At 40.3% G+C, this 24,648-nt stretch overlaps 2 protein-coding genes across 3 annotated transcripts; both read right to left on the reverse strand.

The window, feature by feature from the left end:
• Positions 1-843: 843 nt before the first annotated feature.
• On the reverse strand, positions 844-17,843 carry dgkaa (diacylglycerol kinase, alpha a). Its single transcript, XM_072366881.1, has 24 exons — positions 17,657-17,843; positions 11,837-11,940; positions 11,416-11,492; positions 10,093-10,222; positions 9,840-9,914; positions 9,711-9,760; positions 9,524-9,598; positions 9,125-9,241; positions 7,992-8,109; positions 7,720-7,808; positions 7,492-7,611; positions 6,128-6,226; positions 5,800-5,886; positions 5,570-5,643; positions 5,411-5,485; positions 5,238-5,323; positions 5,046-5,135; positions 4,720-4,880; positions 4,523-4,587; positions 4,103-4,193; positions 3,749-3,935; positions 2,186-2,303; positions 1,941-2,001; positions 844-1,813 (listed from the first exon to the last, which is right to left on the reverse strand). The coding sequence occupies exons 2-24, from the start codon at positions 11,910-11,912 to the stop codon at positions 1,733-1,735; spliced, it is 2,202 nt and encodes a 733-aa protein (XP_072222982.1). The 5' UTR covers positions 11,913-11,940; positions 17,657-17,843; the 3' UTR covers positions 844-1,732.
• Positions 17,844-19,993: 2,150 nt separating this feature from the next.
• Positions 19,994-24,330, reverse strand: rnf41 (ring finger protein 41). 2 transcript variants are annotated; one of them, XM_072367241.1, is made up of 7 exons: positions 24,205-24,330; positions 23,383-23,451; positions 22,219-22,328; positions 21,859-22,130; positions 21,622-21,757; positions 21,175-21,278; positions 19,994-21,080 (listed from the first exon to the last, which is right to left on the reverse strand). In XM_072367241.1, exons 3-7 carry the CDS (start codon positions 22,306-22,308, stop codon positions 20,726-20,728), a joined length of 957 nt encoding a protein of 318 aa, XP_072223342.1. In that variant the 5' UTR covers positions 22,309-22,328; positions 23,383-23,451; positions 24,205-24,330; the 3' UTR covers positions 19,994-20,725. The 2 variants fall into 2 exon arrangements, with proteins under 2 accessions (XP_072223342.1, XP_072223341.1); XM_072367240.1 differs by having other exon boundaries at positions 23,374-23,451.
• Positions 24,331-24,648: the final 318 nt, after the last annotated feature.

The raw sequence follows: 24,648 nt of genomic DNA on the forward strand, positions 1-24,648 counted from the left end.
TCCAAAGAACACAACGAGGACAGTGGTTGGCCTGTTCAGGCCACTAAAAACTGGCCAATTATACTCTGTCAAGTGTGGGTACAACCTTTGTGAGATAAAGCTGAATATAAATATGAAAGGCTTCCGGATATCGGGGCTCGGCCTGACGGATTTCCTGCGGGAGCTCTGGCACTCCGAGTCCAGCGCTGCAATATACTTTACATGTGACCACTAATAAATACTTTGTTTAATAAAATATTTCTCCTGCTTGTTCTTGGGCTACCAATGAAAGAATCTGGCTAGCATGGGTATAATCACATTCACTTGGACGTTTAAACCATCGGAAATCATGTCAACACTAAAAGGCTACTATGTGTATCTGCTTCATTTCAGATCCTTTAATTTTCAAATGAAATACTTCAAAGTTCAGGAGTTTGTGTACAATGTCTTTGACCTTCAGACATTTTTATGTTTAAAATATTTAAACCATGGAAAAGGCTTCTCACTTGACACTTGAGTGGCCGAATTTTTGCAATATTCAAACATTTGTTTAAAACCTTTCAGCCCAAGGCTGCTCGTTTCCCCCCACGTCTGCAGTCATAATTTGTCTGACAGTATTTGAAGGCAGTGTTTGTTGCAGTAGATAAACCTCTCAAGTCTGTTTAGAGTTTTTGTCAATCAGAAGTATTGAAAGACAACACTGCACTGATTTCCAATATTTTTTTATAACAATGATTAGGTTGTAAAATAAGAAGCTGAGCAGACATGTATGTGGCAGTGGACCAGGTCAAAGTGGAAGCCATAAAAACAAAATGCTGGCAAAGCCATTATCTGTTATCTACCTTCAAAAAGCACAACAAAAACTGAAATCCAGATGATTTATTAAAATCTTTACATACTGAGTTATTTCAGGCATACTGCATTTACATCCTCAAGATATATTTCAATGATATTACCGATAAAGCATTTACAGTAAAGATTACATACAATAAAAGCGGTCTGAGTCAATAGTTTCAAATCCAACTCATTGAAAGTTCAGTTTACATTTCTCATTTTTCTGCTCTCGGAAGAGTAGCTCTTTTATCCTCTCTGGTACCTTTTGTACCCCTCAAACACATGCACACGCAAACCAAAATTGGTCCACATAAAGATAGAAAGACTTTCGCAAACACAGTCACACAAAGGAACAGTTTGACCCCTGCCTCAGTCCTTTTTCTGCTCCCCAACACACTTTCAAGTATCCTTTGAAATAAACGAGAAAAGCCTAATGACATTAGCCTAAATTTGAAATGTAGTTTTTCCTTTACTTCTCTCTTTGCTCTGAAATGACCTGAAGATATATCTGGCTTTTAGAACGTATATACAGCCATAGCAACACAATACTACGTGGTTTATGCTCAAAGTGTGTAGTGCACAGCGGCCTGTATGTCTTTTACCTAACCACAACTATAAGGAACATATCATCAAGGCACATGAAGCTAGATATTCTTCTTTTAGCATGATATTCTATTAACTTTAACCTGATAAGAGTATTGATAAAAACACTGAGAAAATTTGGACAAAATCATTTTGCCACAACACAAACATATTTTACCTTAAAGATCGTGCTGACTTAATGTCATGCTTTGGTTGTGTGTTGTGAAAACTTTGTGTGATGTCAACGTTCTACAACATACACGTTCAAACTAAATTTTCATTAAAAAAATTGTCAGTCCTCCATAAACAATAAACACATGCATCAAATCTGTTTGTTTTATTTGGAGGTGAAAAAACCTTGGCCTTTGGCCTGAGGAGCCATCAACATACAGGCTTGATTCTTGTGTGTGATATGAATCTGAAAAGAAAAGAAAAAAAAAAAAGGACAAAACAACTTATGAGTTAACAGTATAACCAGAATAAGACATTGAAGTCATTCCTTTGCTAAAGCTGCTGTGCTGTTTCTGTGACTGCGCTGTATTTACCGTGCAGGGGGGCTGCATCCACGGCTCCCCATCTATCTGCATTGGTAAAGCTTTCGTAGTCCTGTTGTAAAGCACAGGGGGGCAAACAAGGCGTTAAACTCCTCACGTGTTTAAAATGCTAAAAAGGTACATGTAAATGTCTGTTTTTGTGGAAAGCATCAGCCATCGATTGTTCTTGTTCCAAGTCAACTGGGGATCATCAGGCCCGAAAGGCCGTGCTTGTTATGTCTGAACATGTTTCTGACCTGATGGTGATCTGCGAAGTCTTTGCGAGCCGCACAGCACTCTTGAGGCCAGTGTATATCTGTCCCATCTCCATGGCGCCTTCCAGACCGACCACCTCTAATCGACGGTCACTGAGATCTGACAAGAACACATGAGCACCGACATGAAACATAATTTAGCCTGAGACAACGCATCGTATTTACGGTCTCAGAGGTGATGTCATTTAATATAACAAAATAACTGTGTACAAGAGGAGCATTTGACAAATCTGCTGGATTATATGTTTGTGTCTTTAAACTGACAAATCAAAGTGTAAATCTTGTGAAGTGGCTTTGATCCATATTTACATATTAGCAAGGAATAACAATTGTGGCCTTCTTGGATGGATTTCTTGTCTGGAAATGTTGCTTCCAGCAGAAGCTGTCTTCTAGCTTGAGGACCCGGTCAAAGATTTATAAGTTTATCTTGAATACCTTCCTAGTGAGAACAAAATCGGGCTAAACTTCCACCAAATGTGTGTTTAGTATCTGCAGACCTGTGAATAGTCAAATCGGAACGCACTAAATAAATGGGTTGATGTTGTGTTTACAGGTGGTTTCTACTGCCCTCTACTGGTCAGAAACAATCAGTACGTGCAGGTTTCTGTCTTCAAAACATGGGTGCCAGTTTTATTTCACTGGAAGTAAACTGCCCTCTTAACACTGCATTGATTGAATAGTCATCCAGTGACACATCCAGGAGACAAAAGCAACATTCACATTCATTTGTAATCTGGTAGCTGAAGAGCTACGACAATCTTGAGCACTACAATAATGCTTGTGCAGAAAATGCATATGAAACACAACACACATTCCAAGATTGGTTAAGATGTTTTAATCATTTGATGATGTTTCAATTCCACAAATTTCTTTAGAGTTAATAGTGTTGTTACTGCCATGTTGCATTTTGAGAACTCAGAGAAAAATGTTTCTCTTTAGTTACCAAATGTTTAGTTGTTACACGAAAAATGTATGAAGAATTAGTTACTCTGCACACAACAGGTTTGCAGTAAATAAAGGACACTGTATGATGTTCCTTACTTGTCCACAATAGTGACTGTCTTTAGGTGATATGCTCACCACATTTTATATGTATCTACAACACTGACAAATGGCAGGAAAGCCGCATCCACACCTGCAGAAAAGAGTACGAGGCCGTCAATCTTATCAGCATACTCGTGCCCTTGCCATCAATGTTCCAAAGATGTACCAGCTTACTCAGAGACTGTCTGGAGAGAGTAGTAGGGAACTAGCAGGTAAAATATCTGGTGGACCTGTTTTGGAAAAATCCATGCTGCAGTACATGATTCCAGCTAGTTTGATTTAGTCAATACGTGGGTTGGTGCTTAACAGGTAATGTATGATCGACTTATCAGCTTTTTAACTGATAACAGCTGCAACAGAAAATCTGGATTTAGACTTTGCTAAAAAAAACTATTAGCTAATGGGCTCTGTAGAGCTAAGGAGAACTGTCACAAACTAGTCACATAATGCAACTCGGTTTAACATCACTGTAAAGTGAAGTTGAGGTCAATGACAGAGTACCTTGGGAAGTCACTTTCAAGATCTCAGGGTTGACGATCACCTCAGGCTCTTCCTGACTTGTCAGTCCTTTTGTGTCAACTTTTTTGGTGTCACCCCACAGATTTGAGCCACCATGCATGCTGGGAATGTTAAGGATGGCCACCCCCTCCAGAGACAGGCCACTGAGATCCAGAGGAGTGCCACAGCACTGGAGAGAGTACAGCAAGACACAGAGAGAGAGAGAGAGAGAGAGAGAGAGAGAGAGAGAGAGAGCAGAGCATCAGCATACTGTCAGTGGAAACATATCTTTAGTAGTTTTTTTCAAAGCTAAAATACACATTTGCTGTTCTGGTGCTGCTGATACTCTGTTCTCACCTCTATTGTCAAACCTTCGTTCAGCTTCTTGCAGGAAGCCGAGATGGTTTCTGAGGTGGCAAATTCAAAATACCACAACTTGTTCTTCATTCTGCAGTTACAAAAAAAGTGTCTTTTAGGTTTAACTGTCACTTCACATTCAAAGAACATTTTTTCCTGAAAGAGATAGAGGCATGTACAGACACTCGCTGCCACAGACATCTGCTGTCGCCACCTGCATTTATCTTTTTTTCAGCTTTTAAAAAGGCAAGTAAAAGGGAACAGGAAAAATAGAAGTTAAACTGAAATGATGTCCCCCATATGTGTGTATATATACACACACAAACATATATATATATTCATGTGATGAATAGGATAATCTAGTTCCTGCCTGTTTGTCTACTTCTGCTGTTCCTCATATGTTCCAGAAAAAGTGCATACCTGCTGTTGAATTTCTGAGGATGTTTTTCCCTCATTGTGTGAAACCGGTGAGCAATGGAAGCATCCTATCAATGCGACACAATACAGCAATGAGCAAAACAGCATACTACAACTTGCACCCCCCCCCCCCCCACCCAAAAAAAACAACCAGAAAACAGAACACTTCCTCTTGTGTGACATATTTCTGCGAAACTCACGACTCCAATAGAGAAGTAGTTGTTGATGATTTCATATGGCACTGGGTCACCCTCCTCCTCATTCTCATCTGTGATAACCTGCACAGTCCAGCGGTCCATCAGCACCTGAGAGCTCCCCTCGATGTCTTTAAGAATACGATTCAGGCCTTCACCATCATAACCTGTAATAGAGATGAGGAGAGCAACGTAACTGAGGCCCTCCATGTGCACAGACGTTACAGAAAGCAATTTGGAGAACTAATGTTTGTGCTGAAGCATATTTAGAGAGGTGCAACCCTCTCAGTATTTTCACGAAGCAAAACTGAAGAGTCTCATTAATTTCTCACCTCCTCCCCAACGCAGACATCGTGCAAGGTCATTTCCTGTGCCCAGAGGAAGCACAGCGACAGGTGGCCGCACCAGTAGATTGGCTTTGTCTGATTGAAAGAAATGGACAGTGGTAAAAAAAAATCAATGAATAGAAGTGTATGAATGATTTCCACACATGCCTACTCCGGAGGTTAGCCTAATAAGCTCACCTATCGCGTCCAGAATCCAGCCAACTGTGCCATCTCCACCGCACACTAAGATTCTGTAGTCCTGCAGATTTCTGAAGAAACTCAATCTGAAAAAAGATGATGGCTGTGAGAACTATAACAGCAAGGTAAGGAACAGAGCTCAAGTATTCAGCATGTGGTCTGAAATACCTTACCCTGGTCCAGGGCCACCATTTGAGAGGTTGTAAACCTGCCGTGGATTCAGCAAATACTGGAATTTACGCAGGACTCTGAAATACACCAACTCAAGCTTAACAATGTACACCATCACAAAATATCTTTTTTTCCCCTGACCAATTTCTGTCTGGGCTCACCTTTCTCCCTGCTTGCCGCCACTTTTAGGGTTGACAAACACTAGAAGGGGGTGGGTATTTGGCACAGGGATGATCTGTTCATGTATAAACATAGGATAGTCATTAGAATTACACAGGTGAAACGCAAATGTAATAACTTCTAATAACTTTTTTTGCAAACTTTCAAGCTCTCATTATTCTGCAATGTGAGCAAAAAAAACAACAACAAACAGACAAAAAAAAAAAACAACCTGAAGCACTTGTCCATCAGGAGTAATGTTGAGCTCGCTGTCATCTGTTGACCCAGAGGAGCCATTCTTCACATTGTTTGGTCTCTCCTTTGGAGACAAAGAAAAAGCATGGAGTAAATTAACTATGAAAAATGTAATAGTTTCTACTGCCTTTTGAGGACAAGAAACAAAGTAGCTCCACTATTTGTCTGTCAAAATGCAAAAGAAATATGAAGGTTTGTACCAACAACAAGAAGCAGCACTGGCTGACGTTATGTTCTGCGTTGGTGTGACAGGTGCTGTTTGTACTGTACATGTTCTTGAGATGTGCCGGAAGATAATTCTGTACCTTTATAACAGGATATATTGCCCACGGAGGGAGGATATGGTCTCTGAGTGGCCCACAGGTACACTCTCTTGGCTCCTTGTCTGCACATTCATCATGAAGCTGGTTAACACAGGTAGGTGACACATTACATAAGCTCTTAAAGCAGTCAAGACTGACAGAATTTTTTTTTTATCTTTTAAAAGATATATATAAAAAAAAAAGATTTCTTTGTTAGATGGTTACAGTGATAAGAGAGACCGTAGCAATTTAACCAAATCTCCTTATTGCTCAGTTTACACCAGTCAGCTATAACATTGTGACAACCTATATAATATTGAGAGGGTCCCCTTTTTCACCACCAAAACAGCCCTGACGCATCAAAGCACGGACTCCATTTCGCCTCTGATGGCATCCTGTGGTATGTGGCACCAAGCTGTCAGTAGCAGATCCTTGAAGGACCGCAAGTTGTCAGGTGAGGCCTCTGTGGATCGGACCCATTTGCCCAGCAGATTCCGCAGATGCACGATTGGATTGAAATGTGGAGCATTTGGAGGCCAAATCAACACCTCAAACTCACAGCTATTTTCCTCAAACTATTGTTGAACAATTTTTGCAGTGTCGCAGGACACGGTGCATGGTGCGTTCTGACACTTTTCTATTGAAAATAGCAACATCTTATTCAACAATTTGCAGCAGTAGCTCTGCTACTGGATTGCGGGTTCACCATTTTTACTTCCTTGGACCCCTTTTGGTAGGTTCAAGTCTGACCACTGCAGACTGGGGGAACATCCCACAAGAACTGCAGTTGAGGAGATGCTATGACCCTGCTGACAAGCCAACACAATCTGTAAAATATGCTTGCCCATTTTTCTACTTCAAACACATCAATTTCTAGGACAAGATGTTCACTTGCAGCCTAATATAGCCCAACCACAGCCAGGCACCTTACAACCAGATGATGTTTTTACTTAACCTGTCCGTGGTCATGAAGTTACATGGGATTTAAACAATTCACCAGTCCTATTGTCTAGGATGACTAAATGTAGATCGTAACAAGTCACGACTCTTTTGTAATAACCAGCCACAAGCAGATAAGTGACTGTGCTCTACTGGGGTTTGGTCAGCCGTGCTCCTGTGCATACAAGTGAGAAAGTTTGAATTTGGTCCATTTACAGCCTTAGATCACACAATTTTTGAGTGAGGTCAAAGGGTCTACTCCCACAATAAGTCAATGTACGATTTAACCTCAGTGAACTAGTTAAAACAATGTTATTCAGTTATTTGAGAAACAAATATTTTAGTTTGAAAGATAAGAGTGTAACACTTTTAAATCCTTTGAGTTCTAAAAAAAAAAAAAACAGTCGAACACTTGGATGCTTCCTCACCATCGCGTGGCACCACACACAGTGTTTTCCTGTTAAGCCTTGGAGACTCTTGATCTTCTTTTGGCATCTATCACACTTCCTAGAATCACAGTTCCCACTCACCCAGTCATGCGCTGGAATCTGTGAAGTGGGAAGCAAGTCCACACGTACAAGCATTAAGGTAAAGGATAAATACAAGCACTGACTATGTATGTTAATGTAAAGGTTGTCATGGAGACACTAACATACCCCTGTTTCTTTCTTTGACTTCACATACGTCCTGGTACAAGGAGCTGGGTTCCTGTTAGCACAGCGTCCGTGGACTGTGTATTTACAGCCTGCACATAATTCAGTTGTCATATGAATCTTAAGTAGAAATCACAATGTCAAATAAAAAGCTGGCAGTAGAGTTATAATTAAACCAAAAAGGTTTACAATTGGGAAATTTTTAAATGTGACAGTATGCATTGTTTGAAATGTCACTGCAGTGTCGCCCTCCTCTGGTGGGTTCAGGTACTCACAGGTGCAACACAGCCCTTGCTTCCTCAAACCCAGCAGCATGCTATGACACACGTTGCAGTACACGGGCTTATTAAAATTTTTCATCCTCCAAAGGTGCTGCCCGTCCGTTTGGGTCATCTGATCGTTCAAGGAGCGATTGTTGATGGCAATGCAAGACAGGAAAGAACATCATGGGTTATGAGCTTTATTATTGATCAAACAAATCTGCATTTTGAACAGAAAAATCAATGTTTAAAAGACAAGAAAAACAAGAAGTTTTTCTCCTCCCTTGTTGAATTTTGAATGCACTAACTGAAAATGTCCATAAATGTACTGTGGTCAGGGACCGCATTTCAGCTGCTTTTTTCACACCCACTCATGACTAATGGTGCCTTAATGAGACTGCACGGTGAGCAGTAAATGGTGACTCTGCCCATCATAGCAAACTGAACAACATCATGGATGTTCAAACCAGCATTGACCATAATCTTTACCAACACAAGATTAAAACGTTAAATTTGCTGCATGAGGCATAATAGGCGGCATACATCAACTGTGAGAGGGCTGAATTCATGTACCCCAGGCTTCAAATGTCCATTGGTGGTTAGAAATAGCCTGAGGGGAAGTCCCCAGCATTGTTGCAGAGGCCAAACCCAGCAGCAGAATCTGGTTTGTGGTTTTTAGATCGCCACAGTGAGCTATCAAACCAGCTGTAAGTTGCTTTTACATTCTGGGTAATGCATTAATAGGCTCATAACGCAAATCTGATCTGTACTTTGTATAAGACTACCATTTTTATGAATAAAACCTACATTAAAATGATTAATTTCTTTAGTCCAATATAGCGCATTAGCACTAAAAATGGATATTTTATGCAAGCACTTAGATGGTGCAGAGTAAGTGGAAAAACACGAGAGCATTATGATGGTGCAGAGCTTGCATGAGGGGGGGATGACATTACCACACCCTGTAACACTGAGTCGGCATAAAGGCCCTCAGAGACAGGGAGGAGGAGGAGGCAAAGGACAGAGGAGTGGCACACAAGGCCAGGGTTACGCAAGAGCAGTTACAACTTGGTGAGACACCTGCTGTAAAAATGAAATACGTTTGAGCTCTGCTTCATGAAAAAAGAAACAAGTAGCTTTTAAAGCACCTTCAAACCCAGCAAGACGAGCAGGGGAACGTTGTTCATGCCTCCTTCTACCCACTCATCCAGAGACACTGTGCCACTGCTGTCAGCATCGATTGCTTTCATCATGTCCTTCAGAACCTGACGAAATTAGATTCAATTATCACACACCTTTCTATCACTTACAATGTGTAAAGTGTCAAATGTAGTCTAAAACTTGTCAGATGTGGAATCTGTACATTTTACTTGCAGTTCAGATTATCATTTCATCAATAAGTATTGCCAGTGTAATGAGTTCAACAACATGAGGGATATCTTGTGCAAACAAATACATGTATCTTGAGATACATTTACTGCCATGGCTGAAAGAGTTTTATGTTTGTGTGAAGGTTACACTTCACAGAAGGGCATTCTGGGACTTACTGGCTTGAGCTCTGACACATCCCAGTCAAGATATTCTGCAGCATGCATCATCTGAGCGATAATCCGATCGACTTCCTGTTTTTAAAAAAAAAAAAAAAAATGCAACCAAAAAGCAATTTTTTTGTTTTCTGGCTGGTGAGCTATAGAAGTAATAGTTCTACTGTAAAAGATTTTTACAACAACTTACAGAGCTGTCGAGGACTCCATTGCCATCTCTGTCATAAAGCCTGAAAGCAACTAAACAGAGAAAGGAAATGAAAGTGGAATGACAACACCGCTACTCATACTTATGGGCAGAAAAGAAACAAAGACTCACATTCTAGTTTGTCTCTGGGCTGGCCATCTTCCAGCAGAGAGAAGTAACATGAAACATCCTTGAGGAAGACCTCCTCTACAGGAAAGAAAAGAGAGAAAGGAAAAAGCTTTGGATACTATCTGCATAAACAGTGCTGAATGGGCATCCAGTGATAAATTAATGTACCCCGTAAAGGCCATAGCGTAAATTGATAAGGGCCTGCTAAAGTGAAGGCAGTGAGTTGTGTAAATTCATGGTGTATAAATAATCTCACTAGTGCTGTCTTCCTGGGAGGGTTCAGAGTTTTGGAAGGAACGGAAGAGTCTCTGGCAGAGATCCACAGGGAAGTCCTCAACTTCTAAATAAGTCTTCAGGAACAAGCCAAAGCCTTCCTCATCGATGCACTGGGAAAAAAAATGAATGGGAGAGGCATATTTTGTTTTCAGTGGTTTTATGAAATGTAAAATAAGATAGCTGCACTTTCCGTTTGCCGTGTGCTTGTTAACGTCTGCATTTTTCTAAGACCTCTCCTCTTAAGCAAAGGAAGATGACAATTATATGACTGTTCATTTGAAAATCTCACATTTGTTGTTGTTTGCTCAGAATAAAAAAAGATCTCTGAGCTTTAGTGTATATGCGGTGGCAGCTAAAAGGCTTTCAAGAGCCTAAGATACTGACCAGATATATTTAATCCGTGATTCATATGGGAAAATATGTCTAAAAAAAATGTAAGCTTTTGCATGGTTTTTAATACGACTGAGCCACAAAACAACAACAGCGAAGAAGAAAAAACTAGCTCCTTATTCAAGTTTCCAGTCCATCTGTTTAGCTTGAAGAAAAGGACTGGAATCACATGACAGTATGCTGCATGGCTAGCACGCAGTATTCCCTTGATAACGGTGAGCCACAAACCCATTTCAAGTTGATATTATTCCATTTCCCTGTCTGATACCCTGCAGAGATGCTCCAGCAATACTCAAAGTCACATAAAGGCAGCTAGGTCACAAAAAGAAATGGAAAACAAAGTCAGAGAGTGACCAAAGGAACTACCTCACTATACTGAACCCATAAACTACGTACAACCAATAACTTAATCGCTCCGTGTATTTCAGCCAATATTCACTGATAATTTATTGGTGTATTCATGCTTTTCTCCCGATATATCTGAACGTAGCCAAATAATCCATTAACAATGACCGCACTAGCTTCTAGCACAGATTAGTTGGCAGTGTCAGGCACTGATGTGCAGTATTGGAAAGATCTTTTTTCAATCACATTTGTGCTTACACTGCACAGCTAGGTCACTGTTTAGCAAGGCCTTGCTGCGTGGGCAAATCTAAGGAGGTAATTTACATTTGCAGCCTCTTACAAGTGCAACATCTCAGTCAACATGATCGATAGGTTAGAATCTAATTAAGCAGCACAAGGAAAATTTATAACTGCCCAATATACATGAATCATCGTCCCATTTCACACCAAACAGCTGTGCTGAGAGGTATAATGTCACGCAGTTATGTGCCTTGTAGCTAAAGTCGCTGTGAGTCACTTGCGGAGGAGAGAACGTGACTGTGGACAGAGGGAAACACCGTCCTATTACCTCTCCGTGTCGATGCTGGGCCAGTCTTCCATCAGCATCAAATTCTTTTAGCACATCTTTCACCTTCAAGCTGCAGTCTGCAAGTAAAAAAGCACAAGTCACACAGGGGTACACACACAGCTCTAAAAAGGGGGAAGTTCACTAATTTCAATTTTTTTTGTGAACATTTTTAGTCAACATTTCTGAAAACCCATTTGAGCATTTGATTGAATACTACCAACAAAAAAAGTATTTTGTCTATGATACAACATAATACGTGTATGTAAAAAAAAAAAAAATGTGGTAGACTACTGCTGCCTCTTCTAGATATGAGAAACTATGAGCAAGTGTAAATGAGTGTGAGTGGGTGGAAGTGTGTGTGGGGAGGGATGTTAAGCGCTGCAAAAGCTGCCTGCCCGCCCGCTTGCCTGTCTGTACTCACATTCAATGTACTGCTGAAGCTGGATAAAGTCGACAGGGTTCAGTTCCTTCACCTCTGGGTTTGTGGGGGTGGACATGGTGCCTGCTTCTGCACTAACTGCCTCTCTGTGTAAATACAGGCGAGAGAAACAGTGAGACGTAGACGGAGTGAAAAGAGAAGGTGGGTGCACGGTAGCCTGCTTCTTTGTAAAACATAAAAGCCTGGCTGCGAGCAAAAGATATCATCTTCCATCTTGCACTGTAGAAATCCATAATTGTAGGCACAGAGAACCAACAACCGAAGCACGTGTGAGGCAGAAACAAGAATAAGTAGAGCTGTGCATGTGTTAAGACCTCTTTTATCATTACAGTTATTATTTTTTTCCATGTGTGATGACACATTATCGTTTTAAAAATGCAGCTTCACTTCCAAATATGAAAAATATCATACACTCATGCCGCTGAACTATGCTCAGAACACATGATTATCCAACTGAAACTGGGTCTGACAGAATTTATGTCAGTCTCTCAAGACACTTCGACTCTTGGGGATTCCCTGCACCCAAAATCTGCTTCCATCTACTCACTAGCCCATATTAACTTTAAGAAACAACCACTATGAAGATTGATCTGTTTAGTTAGCACCAAGGAGTGGCGTGATGTGTCGTAATGCAGAGAAACAATTAAACATTCTGTAAAGGTTACAAAAACCAAGCTGGCTTGTCAAGGGGCCTCCCCCATATATGAAAATGAAGAGACATAAATGTCACACAAGGCTGAAAGTAAACAAGATATCCAAGTCCAACAAAACAATGACCTGACATGTTTGCGCAGTTGAAAGCATGAAGCATGAATCATTGAAGAAAGAAAAGAGTTAATGGACAAATGAAGGCTGTCATCCTGTTTATGCATCTATGTCTTAGATGCACGTTAGTAAAACATTTAATAGGATATAAAAAAAATCAATCGTTTGCGAAGAAATATGTGATAATGGACATGAGGGTGCATAACATACTTCTCTGACTGACTGATGCATTCCTCTTCTGATATAAAGAGCATATAGAGGCTAATATTTGCGTTTAATCGGCACCATGTAATAATTTAGGATGGAATTATACATTCTTCTAGGTTTTAACACTATGTCGAGGTAATAATACCATATGCAATAAGACTTGCAGCTTATGGTGGCTGCAGGTGGCAAACTGAGTCCCTTAACAGTTTGTTTTACCATAGTTTGAAATGGAAGGAGGGAGACAATGGAGGGATGAAAGAAAAGTGAAAGACAGATCTAGAACAATAAACTCACAAAAGGCTGAAGAAAATGGTAAAACTAATCTGTTTTTCTGAAAATACTGTAAAAAATTCATTATAAATGCTGCTAATTTGCCAGATAACAATGTAACAGTGCAAAAAAGAGTCCAAGAGCAAAGAATTCAAGTATAATAGGATAAATGCTGTGAAATGAACCTGAGATAACAAGAGCAGCAGACTATAAAGCTGACGTGCTGTTCAGTTTCAAGACCATCATATCACTAACCAAAAAATGAAAGCAAATAAGACTGAATGATGGTTTTCAGTCAGGGCAGAAAAAGACCCTCAATGCAAAAGTGTTGCCCACACTTTTGTGCACCGGTTTTATCACACCTTCAAGTGCAGCTGGTGCGGTGATCAGTGACAGCTGCCCGCACTGAACAAACAATCAGAGTACTCGAGGGACAAAGAACATACTGAGAGAAATAAATGAAACAATCTGAAATAACATCAACTCTCCACATGTGATTCGGTTCCATTTGGTCTCTTTGGACTCTCAAAGGTTCACGCTGTCCTCACTTAATTCCCTCAAAAGGTCAGCAGCGTTGCCTAGCAGTTCTGTTTATGCGGCCAATCAGAGGGGCCAAGCCTGTATCGACAGCAAAGTGACACATGAAGGAATCATGAAAAGCCACCTGCTACTGATCACAAGACAGCCTCAAACAGTTTATCCTGGAAATATTCTCCAGACTCCATTTTCAAACATTGTATTATAAATAAACTAAAAATAGATTCTTAAGTTTATTTGTGCGCCTCCTTTTTTTCTTTTTTTTTTAGAAACTTCTTGATGTTGTTTTTCTGTTCCTGCTTTCATAATCTCCAGGGAAGTTTATATCGAGAGCACTATCATGTCTATTTAGTCTGCTTACCAGCTGAGCATCATCACCATCGTAATTATTGTCTGGTAATCTTGAGCCTATCTGAGTAATCCGATTCCTCACTTCCTGATTAGATAATGATTTGCATGCACAATGCAGAGGGAATCAGGACCAGTCGGGGCACAGAGAACAGGAAGATGCATTTCATGTACTCAGAGGAGAAATGCATAGCGTGATATATCCAGAGCTATTTGTATACACTCACAAACAAAATGGACTTCTGAAAAAGGCATTAACTAACTCCATCTTAACGATGTGATGCAAGCATGAATATTTCAAGAAGTTCTGTAAAGGCCGGAAGCTTAAAATGACTAGCTATAGACTAGATGTGTGACAAAGTCAGCTTTCAGTGGGGTCACACTGCTGGACTAAGGTTAAATGGCAACTGTTTTATGAGGGAACTGTTTATGTTCCTTTATGGAAACATTTACGTCTCTGTAGTGTAGACATATGAAAGATTGAAATGCGTGCACCATTCACCATGTTTTACTTTGGTTCGCTCCACTGAGCTACAATTTTGTTTAAACTAAATGTTGCTGAATAAAGCACATATTCTGAGCGGACATTACACTAAAGCTACAGCATCATGAGTGGTTCTTTAAGTAGGAGTGCAGAACAATCAAAGTGTTTAAGTGATACAGCAACGGCTCATAAAAGCAACATCTACACCCAATGAATTTGGGAAAAAACATCATGTCTTGTTTGGAAACACTGAAGCAACCGATTTACAAAAAGTAGTAGTACAAAATGCAGTGAAACTATTTGAGACTTGATGTAAACAACCATAAGAACGCTCTCTCTCGCCCTCGAAAAGAATCATTTCAAGGTAAAGTTGGGGATGACCTTTCTTCCATGAGGGCTAATGTTTGTGCAGGCTGTTATAACGCCCACGCCTTGTGTCAAGGAAATCTGCTGTTTTGCAACACTTGCAGAGAGTAAGTCACTGACTTTGTCATACTGTGGTTGGAAAAGACTTGTTTTGGGGTTTTTTATGTACGTGTGTGTGTGAGAGAGAGTGAAGTCCACATAAAATCGTAGGCATTTGTTTTTCTTTTGAAACTACAACAATTCTCCTCAATGTGGTGTTTTCAGATTGCATCAGATTAACGGAGGGGAAGGACCGACATGTTTGGTTGCTATGGAAAGTGTTTCCCTCCATCAGCTGATCTCTGTCAATGCGCTGCCACGGGTGACTAATGTGTAGGAGGCTCTACAGGCAGAAAGGAAGGCAGCCAGCTCAGGAAGGGGGTGCCCAGCCATTAGCTGTGAGTCTTTCCCCTTCAGCTTAACCTTCTAACATGTCACAGGCCTTCAAAACCAGACAACATGCTTCAAACTGCATCTGTACGCAGACACTAATGTGACTGATTGTATGAAAAATGCAATACTCCCTTACTATACATGGTTTGTTTGCTCACTTTGAAGGTTAAGCTAGAAGCTAGAACAATCTGTGAAAAAGGAACTTCTGTGTATCTATGTGAGCGTGGAGCTCCAAGAACCCACAACTTTAGCCGAGTTTAACATCTTTGTTTACTTTATTTTGCAGAAATACCACCAAATGTAATATTGCCCCATTTATATAACTGATTTGATTTACTAAATCATATTAAATAGGGTCCTGGATAAGTGGATTTTTTAATTATAATTATGCTGAATTTACTCGAGAATATGTCAGTTGTGTAATCCATAAAGAAAAGACAAAGTCTGTTATAATTGCGTGGTCACAGCTGAGTATGCTCTATTAACTTCTCTATAACTGTATGAGGACATCTGAGGAATTGAGAGGTTTACATAGTACGAGCTCCACATAAGAGAAACACTAGAGAAACTGGACACAATGAATATTGATTGTAAATAAAGAAGACATTCACCACGACATGAATCACAGAAATCTTTGGAAAATGTAGGCGAGGCTTTCGTTGCTCCCAAGCTTCAAAGTGAGGACTGCCCATCACTGACTTCAGATATGAATGTGACTTATATAATAGCTTTTCTGTGGAGGCAGCCTTGTAGAACAGCATGATATATTCAGGGAGAGGCCTGGCCAGACTTCAGAAGGAGCTTACTAGGGTGTGCAAAAAACTGTTGTTTTTAGTACGTTGCTCATACTGGGGAGTCTCCCACGGTTCGCCCACACATGTACCTACAACTGAAAATGAGACTAAATTGAATGTCAAGATTTTTGAGAATTTGATCGGAAATGCCATCTTGTAACATCTTCCACTACCCTACCAGTAATCCAAGGATTAGGAGCCATCAGAAAGAAACATGCTATCTTTTAATCATCATCCAGTTACTCTTCCTCTACTATGACAAGCGCTGTCTTGTAGTACTTTCTATTGTAGCATCACATTCACAGTTGTAAATATGAGCTACAGGCTGTAGTGAAGACATAATGGAAGCCCTGAAGGCGAACTGGAGGATAAAATTACTGGATAAGTCAAATAATCTGGAAACAAAAAGCTGTGATGAAACTTCTCAGATCATGCCAGCTTCACCTCATCGAATATTTACAAACCACGGCACAAATCACGAAGCATTCTCAATTCTAGCTCATTTTAAAAAAAGAATACCCCTGATGTAATAATAATGGATCATTTCAAAATTGATCTCAGTGGAGAAGCGAATGTCTGTGCCTGAAAATCCTCTTGCAGCAACAACAAATGAATTCCCCCAGAGACGACCCAGATTTGAAATGTCCTGCTCGTTACACAACAAACATCTGGAAATGTAAGAAGGAATACAGGTGTTTCTGGGACAGAGAACTCCATGGGAAAAAAGCAGAGAAACACGAGCCTGAATAAACATCTATACCGAGTGCTTTGTTTTTCCGGTTGACTGAAAGCCACACTCACCATTTACTGTCAAAAGACACTGAAGAGGGTGAGCTTTGTATAAACGCTGACCTCAAAGAAGAGAGAGTGTTCGCCAACACCTACCATCATCTACTTTACACCGTGAAGGATTTTTGGAGACTGATGAAAATAGTGCAAACCCTCTGGGCTGTTTGAAATGTGTCTGGGTTGAGGTATTACTGTTGCCACTAGTACAGCACCATGTCCCACAACACACACAGTCCCAGATGGGGGTCAAACAGATAAGATCCAAACACATGGGAGCAATAACCTGTTTGCTCCTTGTATTGGTGACATAGAAAGTTGTAAATTGTACAGATAGTTTAAAGTAAAGCCTAATGTCCAGCCCGTGACACCAAAATTGCTTCCTTTTCAGGCATTGCAGCTCCAATATTCCTCAATGCTCACCAGAGGGTTTCCCAAATTGGCAACTCGAGCAGCCTGATATTAACAATAATAACACTTTGCAAAGGGAACTGAAATGATGAGTGTTTGTGATCGTTTCACAAAGCACAGCCCTGCGCATTGAAATGCAGGAGCTGCGCTCTGCTGCTTGTTGTTTTGCTGAGTGAATTACTCTGTTGTTAATGCACGACAACATGCCAAACTCGTGCATTTCATATCCAGCTCTTGTTGACAACGCAGATTCGGGACCTCAAAGGTCCCCCCCCCCCCCCCAAACACACACACACATATGTATTTGACTGGCATTTGCCTGCTGTTGAAACACATTCAAAGCTGCAAGGAAACTTAAACCAATGCGAGTCCGGACGTGTTCTGTGTTTGTGAGTCATTTACCTTTTCGTCGACTCTCGTCGCTGTTTTTTGAGATCGTCGGTGTTGCAGCAGCACGACTGGTTACAATCCTCTTTTCAGATGAGAGGCAAAGTGGCCGTTAACTACAAACGCAGGCGGCAGGGTCGCCGGAGTGGAAGCCGCGAACTAGTGCGAGGCAGAGAGTGAGTGAGAGAAGAGGATCCCTCCTGTCAAGCGCCAGCACCGCCTCAGCCGCTCTCTGCGTCCTCCTCACTAACCAATGCACGGCCGCTACTGCTGGCCCGTGTGACTCCATCTGTAAAGTTGCAAAGGAACTTCTGTTAAAATTACGCAGCTGTAATCTTATAGAGTCCAATTACCATTAGGTTATTTTCAAGGTAATCGATGCCATATAGATTTCAAAGCTTTTAACAAACTGATAGCGGTGTTCTAAATGTTTATATGACGTAAATATAGAGCAACAAACGGAAATGGCTAATGCTTAATTGACTGTAAGTGAGCTACTCCCAAAATCTGACTTAGTTTGTAGTTACTTAGAAATGATTGCATTACTGACGACCTTAGTGAGATAACATTTACAGTCAAAACATAGCTCATTCATCCTAACATAACGTTAGCTAACGTAATCTTCAAGATTGATTTGACGCTTAACTCCTTGAACGCCTTTCTGTAGCAATATTTTTATTAGTAAAGAGCACCGCTACAATCGTTTTTTTTTTAAATAAAGTAATAAGCACGCCATAAGATATCAAAATTGGGACGTAGTTATAACGTAAAGCGGCTACGCGACCTAACGTTTTTATCCCACATTCATCATACGCGCCATGAACCGCGCAATTATATAGAACGAGAATGGAGCTAAATTTCATCTGTAGCCAATCAGGAATGAGTATTATTTGATTACCAAACAAAAACAAATACAAAACTTTATATTTTAAAGAGAAATATCACACTTTAAAATCAACAAATGCGTTTGAACTTTAAAATGTACTGCTTTACTACATTGAATAGCATAGGTATACATTGAGATAGCCTACAGAGAACTGATTTTTAAAAAGTTCATTACAGATGTGCAACAACAGTAAAATCCATCATAGGGTAACGTTCAGCGATCAGTCTACCGGATTATTGCTAATCTTGATATTTAACCGCATTTTCTGAAAAAAATATTTTCAATGGAGATGTGAATACTTCTTACTGACTGCTATTGTAGCAGTAAACCGGTTAATAAACTCTGTAGACTTGGAAATTAATTTTTAGATTATTTCCTCTTGAAATACCAAATATGTGAAGCCGTGATTTCTTCTCAAATGGTTTTGATAGCGTGAAAATCGGTGGTAATTCCGATTGTACATTTGAATAAAGGTGCCAATTGTAGCAATTGTGGGTAACACTAAAATAATTTTTCATCTGGGTGTAACATCAGTCTATGAGAGCTGTACACCATCTCGCACCTGAACCACATGACATAACGATGCCAGTGGACAATAAGCCACGTTATTTGGTAAAGCGCTTGATTTCACATTCCGCTGATCACAATGGTGAGGGATTAGGCTCCAACAATGAGGACGAAGCTGGCAGGAGAGGAGAACAGTCGGGGAGAGCATGTGGGTGTCTGGGTTAGACGGTGAAAAGGAGAGTGAGTCAGGTCAGACGTTTCTTCGTCTGAGTTCGGTGGTTCACCTTTTCTCTTCGGTTTCATAATCCGGATCAGTACCTCTTCACACTTAACATGTCCTCCACAACGCCCTCTCAGTCTGATGACTCAGATTTTCAACGATGTATTCGTCTCATGTGCCCTACAACTGGAACGCCACGCAGCTCTCTGCTGACCTCCCGTGGTGTAGTTAAAACCTGCCTATTATTATTTCAATAGTTAAGATTTATAAATATAAATTAAGAGTTATTTAAAAGAAAAAAAACATCCATAAATTTAGGATGACATTTTATTACTTTCTTGCCTGTACAATGCAGTACATAACAGACAAAACAAAAACAAGGAAAATAGCAAAGGGCATAAAGCGGCTTGTGTGGGCTTCTATACCATCAGCTGAAGTTTCGTGTCTTACCACATCAATAATTATCTAATGGTAACTCATTTGATCTCTCAAAAGCTTTTTAAGAGTGAATTCACAAATATTTGTACAATCTCCAAGTGGTATTTTGTGTCAATGAAAAGGTGTTTCCCCGACTGTGAGGAACAAGGTTAGTGTCTACATGACATACGATCGTCTAACATATGGGAACCATTTCGATGGGTCAAATCCAAAATGTTAAACCTCAACTTTAACACTTCAACTGGACCAAACATAGAGACTCTATGTACAACTGAGGCAACATAGAAAACACGTAAATCACTTCTTTTTTTTCCCTCCTTTCTTCCTGCAACAAACTTCAAATGTGCCCAAAAGGCAGTTTTCCATATAGAAAATGGTAACAATTTCAAGCATGTTCGCGAAAAGGCAACACAATAAATAAAAACAAATGGCACGTAAGGTTTGAACAATCTAAAACTAAGAAGCACAATGTCCGGTGGAATATTCACATGAAAACTAAATACCAAAGCAAGCACGCGAGGAAAATAAAGAAAAAGACTTCAGTTCACACCCTTCCAGGCAGTAACACAGGCTCACTAAACAGAACTGAAATAAAGGAATCACAATCTAATTACAGTGACAAGTATAACATTTATAATTCAATATAGTATTTGTATTTACAAGCATTTATACAACTGAGGGTTTTAAATGGGGGATTCAAGCTTATTACTATATTAGGAGCAGAACAATCAGATAACATAATGCACTAAATATAAACCTTGTAAACATCCCATCTCAACTTTTATCTCAGACATCAGTCGGATTATGTTTATATCTGCCAGGTTCATAAAGTATTTGTCCTTACTTTAAGGCATAGGTATCAAGCTTAGGAGTGAACCTAAGTTTTAATTTAAATAAGCCAGATTTTTTTTTCTTTTTTTCAGGTTTCCCCTTCAAAGAGGATAAACCCCTCTTTCGCTTCACAGAGTGAAAGAGCAAAAAAAAAAAAAAGACATCCCCACTTGTCTCTGGATCAGCACAGCTCGCTGTACAGTTATAAGATCTCCTCCACTCCGTGCGCAAAGATCATAACAAGGCCGGGCTCCAGGATCATATCCTCCCCCATATGCTGATTTTCACAGGCCATCACCACCACTGCCTGCTTGCCAGGAATACGCTTGGCAACGTAGTTCTCATAGTAGCGCCTGTTCATCTGCCGAGTCTCAAGAGTGGCCAGTCCCTGCGGCCAGTTCCGCTCGTGGGCGTTCTCAATGAGGTCATTCACAATTGAGAGGGGACAGCCGCTGTCGATGAGAGAGCGTTTGATGACTGCCTGGAGCACAGCATCGGGAGTAGAGATCATGCCACCCCAGCGGGTCACTCTGGCTGGCTGCATGGAGTTCACCCACCTGAATTCACGATAGTAGGTGAAAAACACAGGAAAATTAGGAATTGGGTTGATTTTTTGGTTTCTATTTGCAAGAGAATGGAAACTTCACTTACTCCAGGATCTCGTTGTACTCTATGCTCTCCTCGAGGTTTTGCAGGTTTGGGTTTGCACTGCGGATTGCTCTCATGTAGGCTTTTAGCAGCTGAATGTCTCGTTTCTGTTCACCAGGAGCCACAGAGCACACCATTAAACATCTAAATAAAATGCGATGGTCACTTTAAACTGACACACCTGTAACACCTCTTTACAATAAAGATTTTGTCCTGATCAAAGCCACTCTAAAATGTGTTGCATCACAGGAAAAAAAAAAAATCAATGTCGCAAACAACTTGTAACCAAATGTTTTAAGCCCTTTAACAAATCGACCCCTAACTATAAAGAAATTTAAGAGGAATTAGATCTATTTAAAAAGGACTTTGTAGGCACAATTTATTAGGACACAATACAAAGTGGGAATTTCCTTTTTTTTCCCTCTTAATACACCAGCAAAGAGCTCTTACTTGTTCCCCCAACTGGTGCTTGTGTTCTGCCACAGTTTTCTCCAGCTCTGAAATCTTAGTTTGCTGCTGCTGAACGACGCTACGCAAGTGTTTGATGCAGTTATGGTTGGGCAGCTCATCTTTGGGCATTTCAAGCCTGTAAGAATGAGAATTTTTTTTTCTTCCCTCAAATAAAAATATGTAAAAGAAAGAAATAAAAATACAGCATCTATTTTCCACTTAATACCAGCCACTCACCCACATCCCTCCTCACAGTTGACAGGCCTTTTGGGGTTGTGCTCGCAGTCCTTGAGGTGCGACTGCAGCTGGTCCAACCGCAGCGTCGCTGTGCAGCCGAAGCTTGCATTGTCGCAGCTGATCTGAAGTTTGGACAGCATGTTGCGCATGATGCGGGGCACAGGCCGGAGGTGAGCCAGTGTCACTACGGTGCGGTCAACAGGACAAATCTGCTGCTGGGCGAACCACTGTGTTATACAGGCGTTGCAGAAGGCATGTTCACAGTGTGGAGCCTGAAATGAAAACATACAACCAGAAGTTGTAGTTTTAGAGTATAACCATTTTAAAAGTATACAGCAGATGTTTGAAATAGGGACGTACCTGCACCGGTTCTTCTAGCACTCCACTACATATAGGACACAGCAGGTCTTCATCCACCTCACCCTGGAACCTTGTAACGTCGTACCCCATGGTACACTACCCACAACCTCCTGAGTAACAACAGGAAATCAGTGTTTTCAGGCAACTTTACAGCACAAGGATACAATTGTAGATATGGTGGGCAGACATATCCTTCAGAAAGGTTTTAGGCACTTTACATCTGTAACCACCACACACACCACCATTAGGGAGGCATCTCATTGAGGTTAAGCTGAGGTTATGGACATACTGCAGAATTCATTCAAGACCAAGCGCGTGCTGGAGTAAAGAAATATCTTTAGTAACTAGATGAGTCTTCAAACAAGTTATGCTTTGGTAGGCATCTTTGTTTTAATCAGTGCCAATGCAGTTTTAACTGAATCAGAAGTTATTTGTGATTACTTAAGACAAAAATGCACTCATAAGCATTGGATAAGTTAGTGAAAGGATTTTTTTTTTTGCAGTGCAGCAGTCCAACATACATCAGACAGTCCACCAGACTAACACCGTTTTTCTTTGATTAATCAGCAAGCAAGCATCTGGCAGATGTCGTGGAAGAATGAAGTAAATGAGATGGAACTTGTGCTGCAGAAGGGACCTGGCTCCATCACAGCTCATGACGAACCAGATTCTGTACTGAATGCAGACCAGCACAGCAGCTCCATCCGCCCCTTTTCCTTGGTTTGATCTGATGGACAGTGTACGCCCTCACCACCCCCTTCCATGTTTTAACTGACTGGCTTTTGCATAAAATGAGTAAACAGAGTTAATTGAGGGATTTAAATCGAAAATGGAATTTTGGGTTGTGTACTGACAACTTTCAACTATATGTTGAAAATGTGTTAATCGGTTTACAGAACTTGCTCAACAAGTTTATTGGAAAAAGAAAAAAAAAGCATCCACAGAGAACCATGACACAGTGCAAAAGCTAAGATTAGATGCCACAGCTGAAGTTATAACCAACTACGATACTGGATCACCAAATACTGACTCGATTTAGTGTTTTTTCCCCCATTATTATTGTTATGTGGAGTTAATAAAGAACACAAAAATAAAAACAATTTTTATATTTTCGCTTCCACACGCACAAATATCATACAAATATCTGAAGCCTACCTCACTCACAAAAGGCCTCAAATATTTCCATTCAGCTCTTGATGTACTGATCTGTCTGAGGAAGAAGACAGACACAGCCTGCAAAAAAAAAATTAAAATTCAATCAATAAAATGCAACAGGAGACATTAAAACAGCTGCCAGCTCAGTGACTTTATCATACCCAAATGATAATCGGACAAACTAAAGGAGTACAATGGGGACGGTTAAGAAATTAATAGATACCTCGAGACTGTGTAATCACAAAGAAAACAGTTATATTGATGAATAGCCCAAAATTGATGCCATCGATTCGAAGTTCTTTGATTTTCTAACGTGATAACTGACATGTGCTACTGCTCCATGATGTATCCAACATCTAAAGACTGGACCCTGTTATCCTAGCTGACCGGTGGCTGGCCTGTTTTCAGTTAAAGCTGCACAAACCGATTTATATACGTTTTTCTCGTATCATTCTCAGCATGGCTTACACAAAAGTTAGCCAAGACTCGAGGCTAATGTTAGCTAGGTGTGTACTATTTCACTTCTGAGATTACACTAAATTGCAATGGGATTTCTAATGAATATAACTGGTTCCAAGGTGAAAAAATATCTTAATAAGTGAGTTGGGACACCATCAAAGCTTGGTTGTCACGACTTACATCTAGCTAAGGCTTGCTAACCAGCTAAAACTGTTAGCAACAACGACGTCGCTGGTTTTCACAGAATATTGGCTATCGAGCTAACCAGACATAGCTCCGGCTGGACAATTTACGCTGGCAAATAGCTGTTTACGCTCAAGTACAATATAAACAATAATATAAACAAATATCACAGATGACTGATATACTTACTTAGGCATGAAGTGAAACGGATCTTTAAAAGGATTTCTATGTATTTTTCAGCTAGTCGTAACGTCACTAGCAACTTGCTAGCCACGTCCTGCTACATCCTACACATCAGCGTCAATGATATCCAAGTGGATAAAGACGTCATGACGTACAGTAGCTTTTCATTGGTCCATGAAGATTACAGCAGAGTGCGATACACCTTCCCTCAAACCGACCTGAATTAACAGTAATTTATATGAAAATAATCTTAAACGTCAGAGACAATTTAATCTATATGACAGATGTATCCTTTGTTGTTCATTTTAGTGATGGTGGTTTGATATACATTTATAATTAAGGTCAGGGCTTTATCTGAATGAAATGTGAAAATGTCTTTCATGTGAAAATGATACATCTTTTTATGTATGTCCAAGTTTATGGAATTGTGTATTTTTCATGATGAATTTA

This window comes from Leuresthes tenuis, unplaced genomic scaffold (genome assembly GCF_036924035.1).
Source record: "Leuresthes tenuis unplaced genomic scaffold, fLeuTen1.0.hap1 SCAF_16, whole genome shotgun sequence".
In the NCBI taxonomy this organism is placed as follows: Eukaryota; Metazoa; Chordata; class Actinopteri; order Atheriniformes; family Atherinopsidae; genus Leuresthes; species Leuresthes tenuis.

What these genes read in the sequence shown, in the direction of transcription:
- dgkaa (XM_072366881.1), bottom strand. Translation starts at nt 11,912, where the DNA reads ATGTCCACCCCCACAAACCCAGAGGTGAAGGAACTGAACCCTGTCGAC. An exon ending in CTGATGGACAAGTGCTTCAG is followed by an intron (nt 5,644 to 5,799) that starts GTTGTTTTTTTT and finishes ATACATGAACAG; the next exon opens with ATCATCCCTGTGCCAAATAC. An exon ending in CTTGAAAGTGACTTCCCAAG is followed by an intron (nt 2,304 to 3,748) that starts GTACTCTGTCAT and finishes TGTTCTTGTCAG; the next exon opens with ATCTCAGTGACCGTCGATTA.
- rnf41 (XM_072367241.1), bottom strand. Translation starts at nt 22,308, where the DNA reads ATGGGGTACGACGTTACAAGGTTCCAGGGTGAGGTGGATGAAGACCTG. An exon ending in AGCACCAGTTGGGGGAACAA is followed by an intron (nt 21,279 to 21,621) that starts GTAAGAGCTCTT and finishes CCTGGTGAACAG; the next exon opens with AAACGAGACATTCAGCTGCT. An exon ending in GAGTACAACGAGATCCTGGA is followed by an intron (nt 21,081 to 21,174) that starts GTAAGTGAAGTT and finishes TCGTGAATTCAG; the next exon opens with GTGGGTGAACTCCATGCAGC.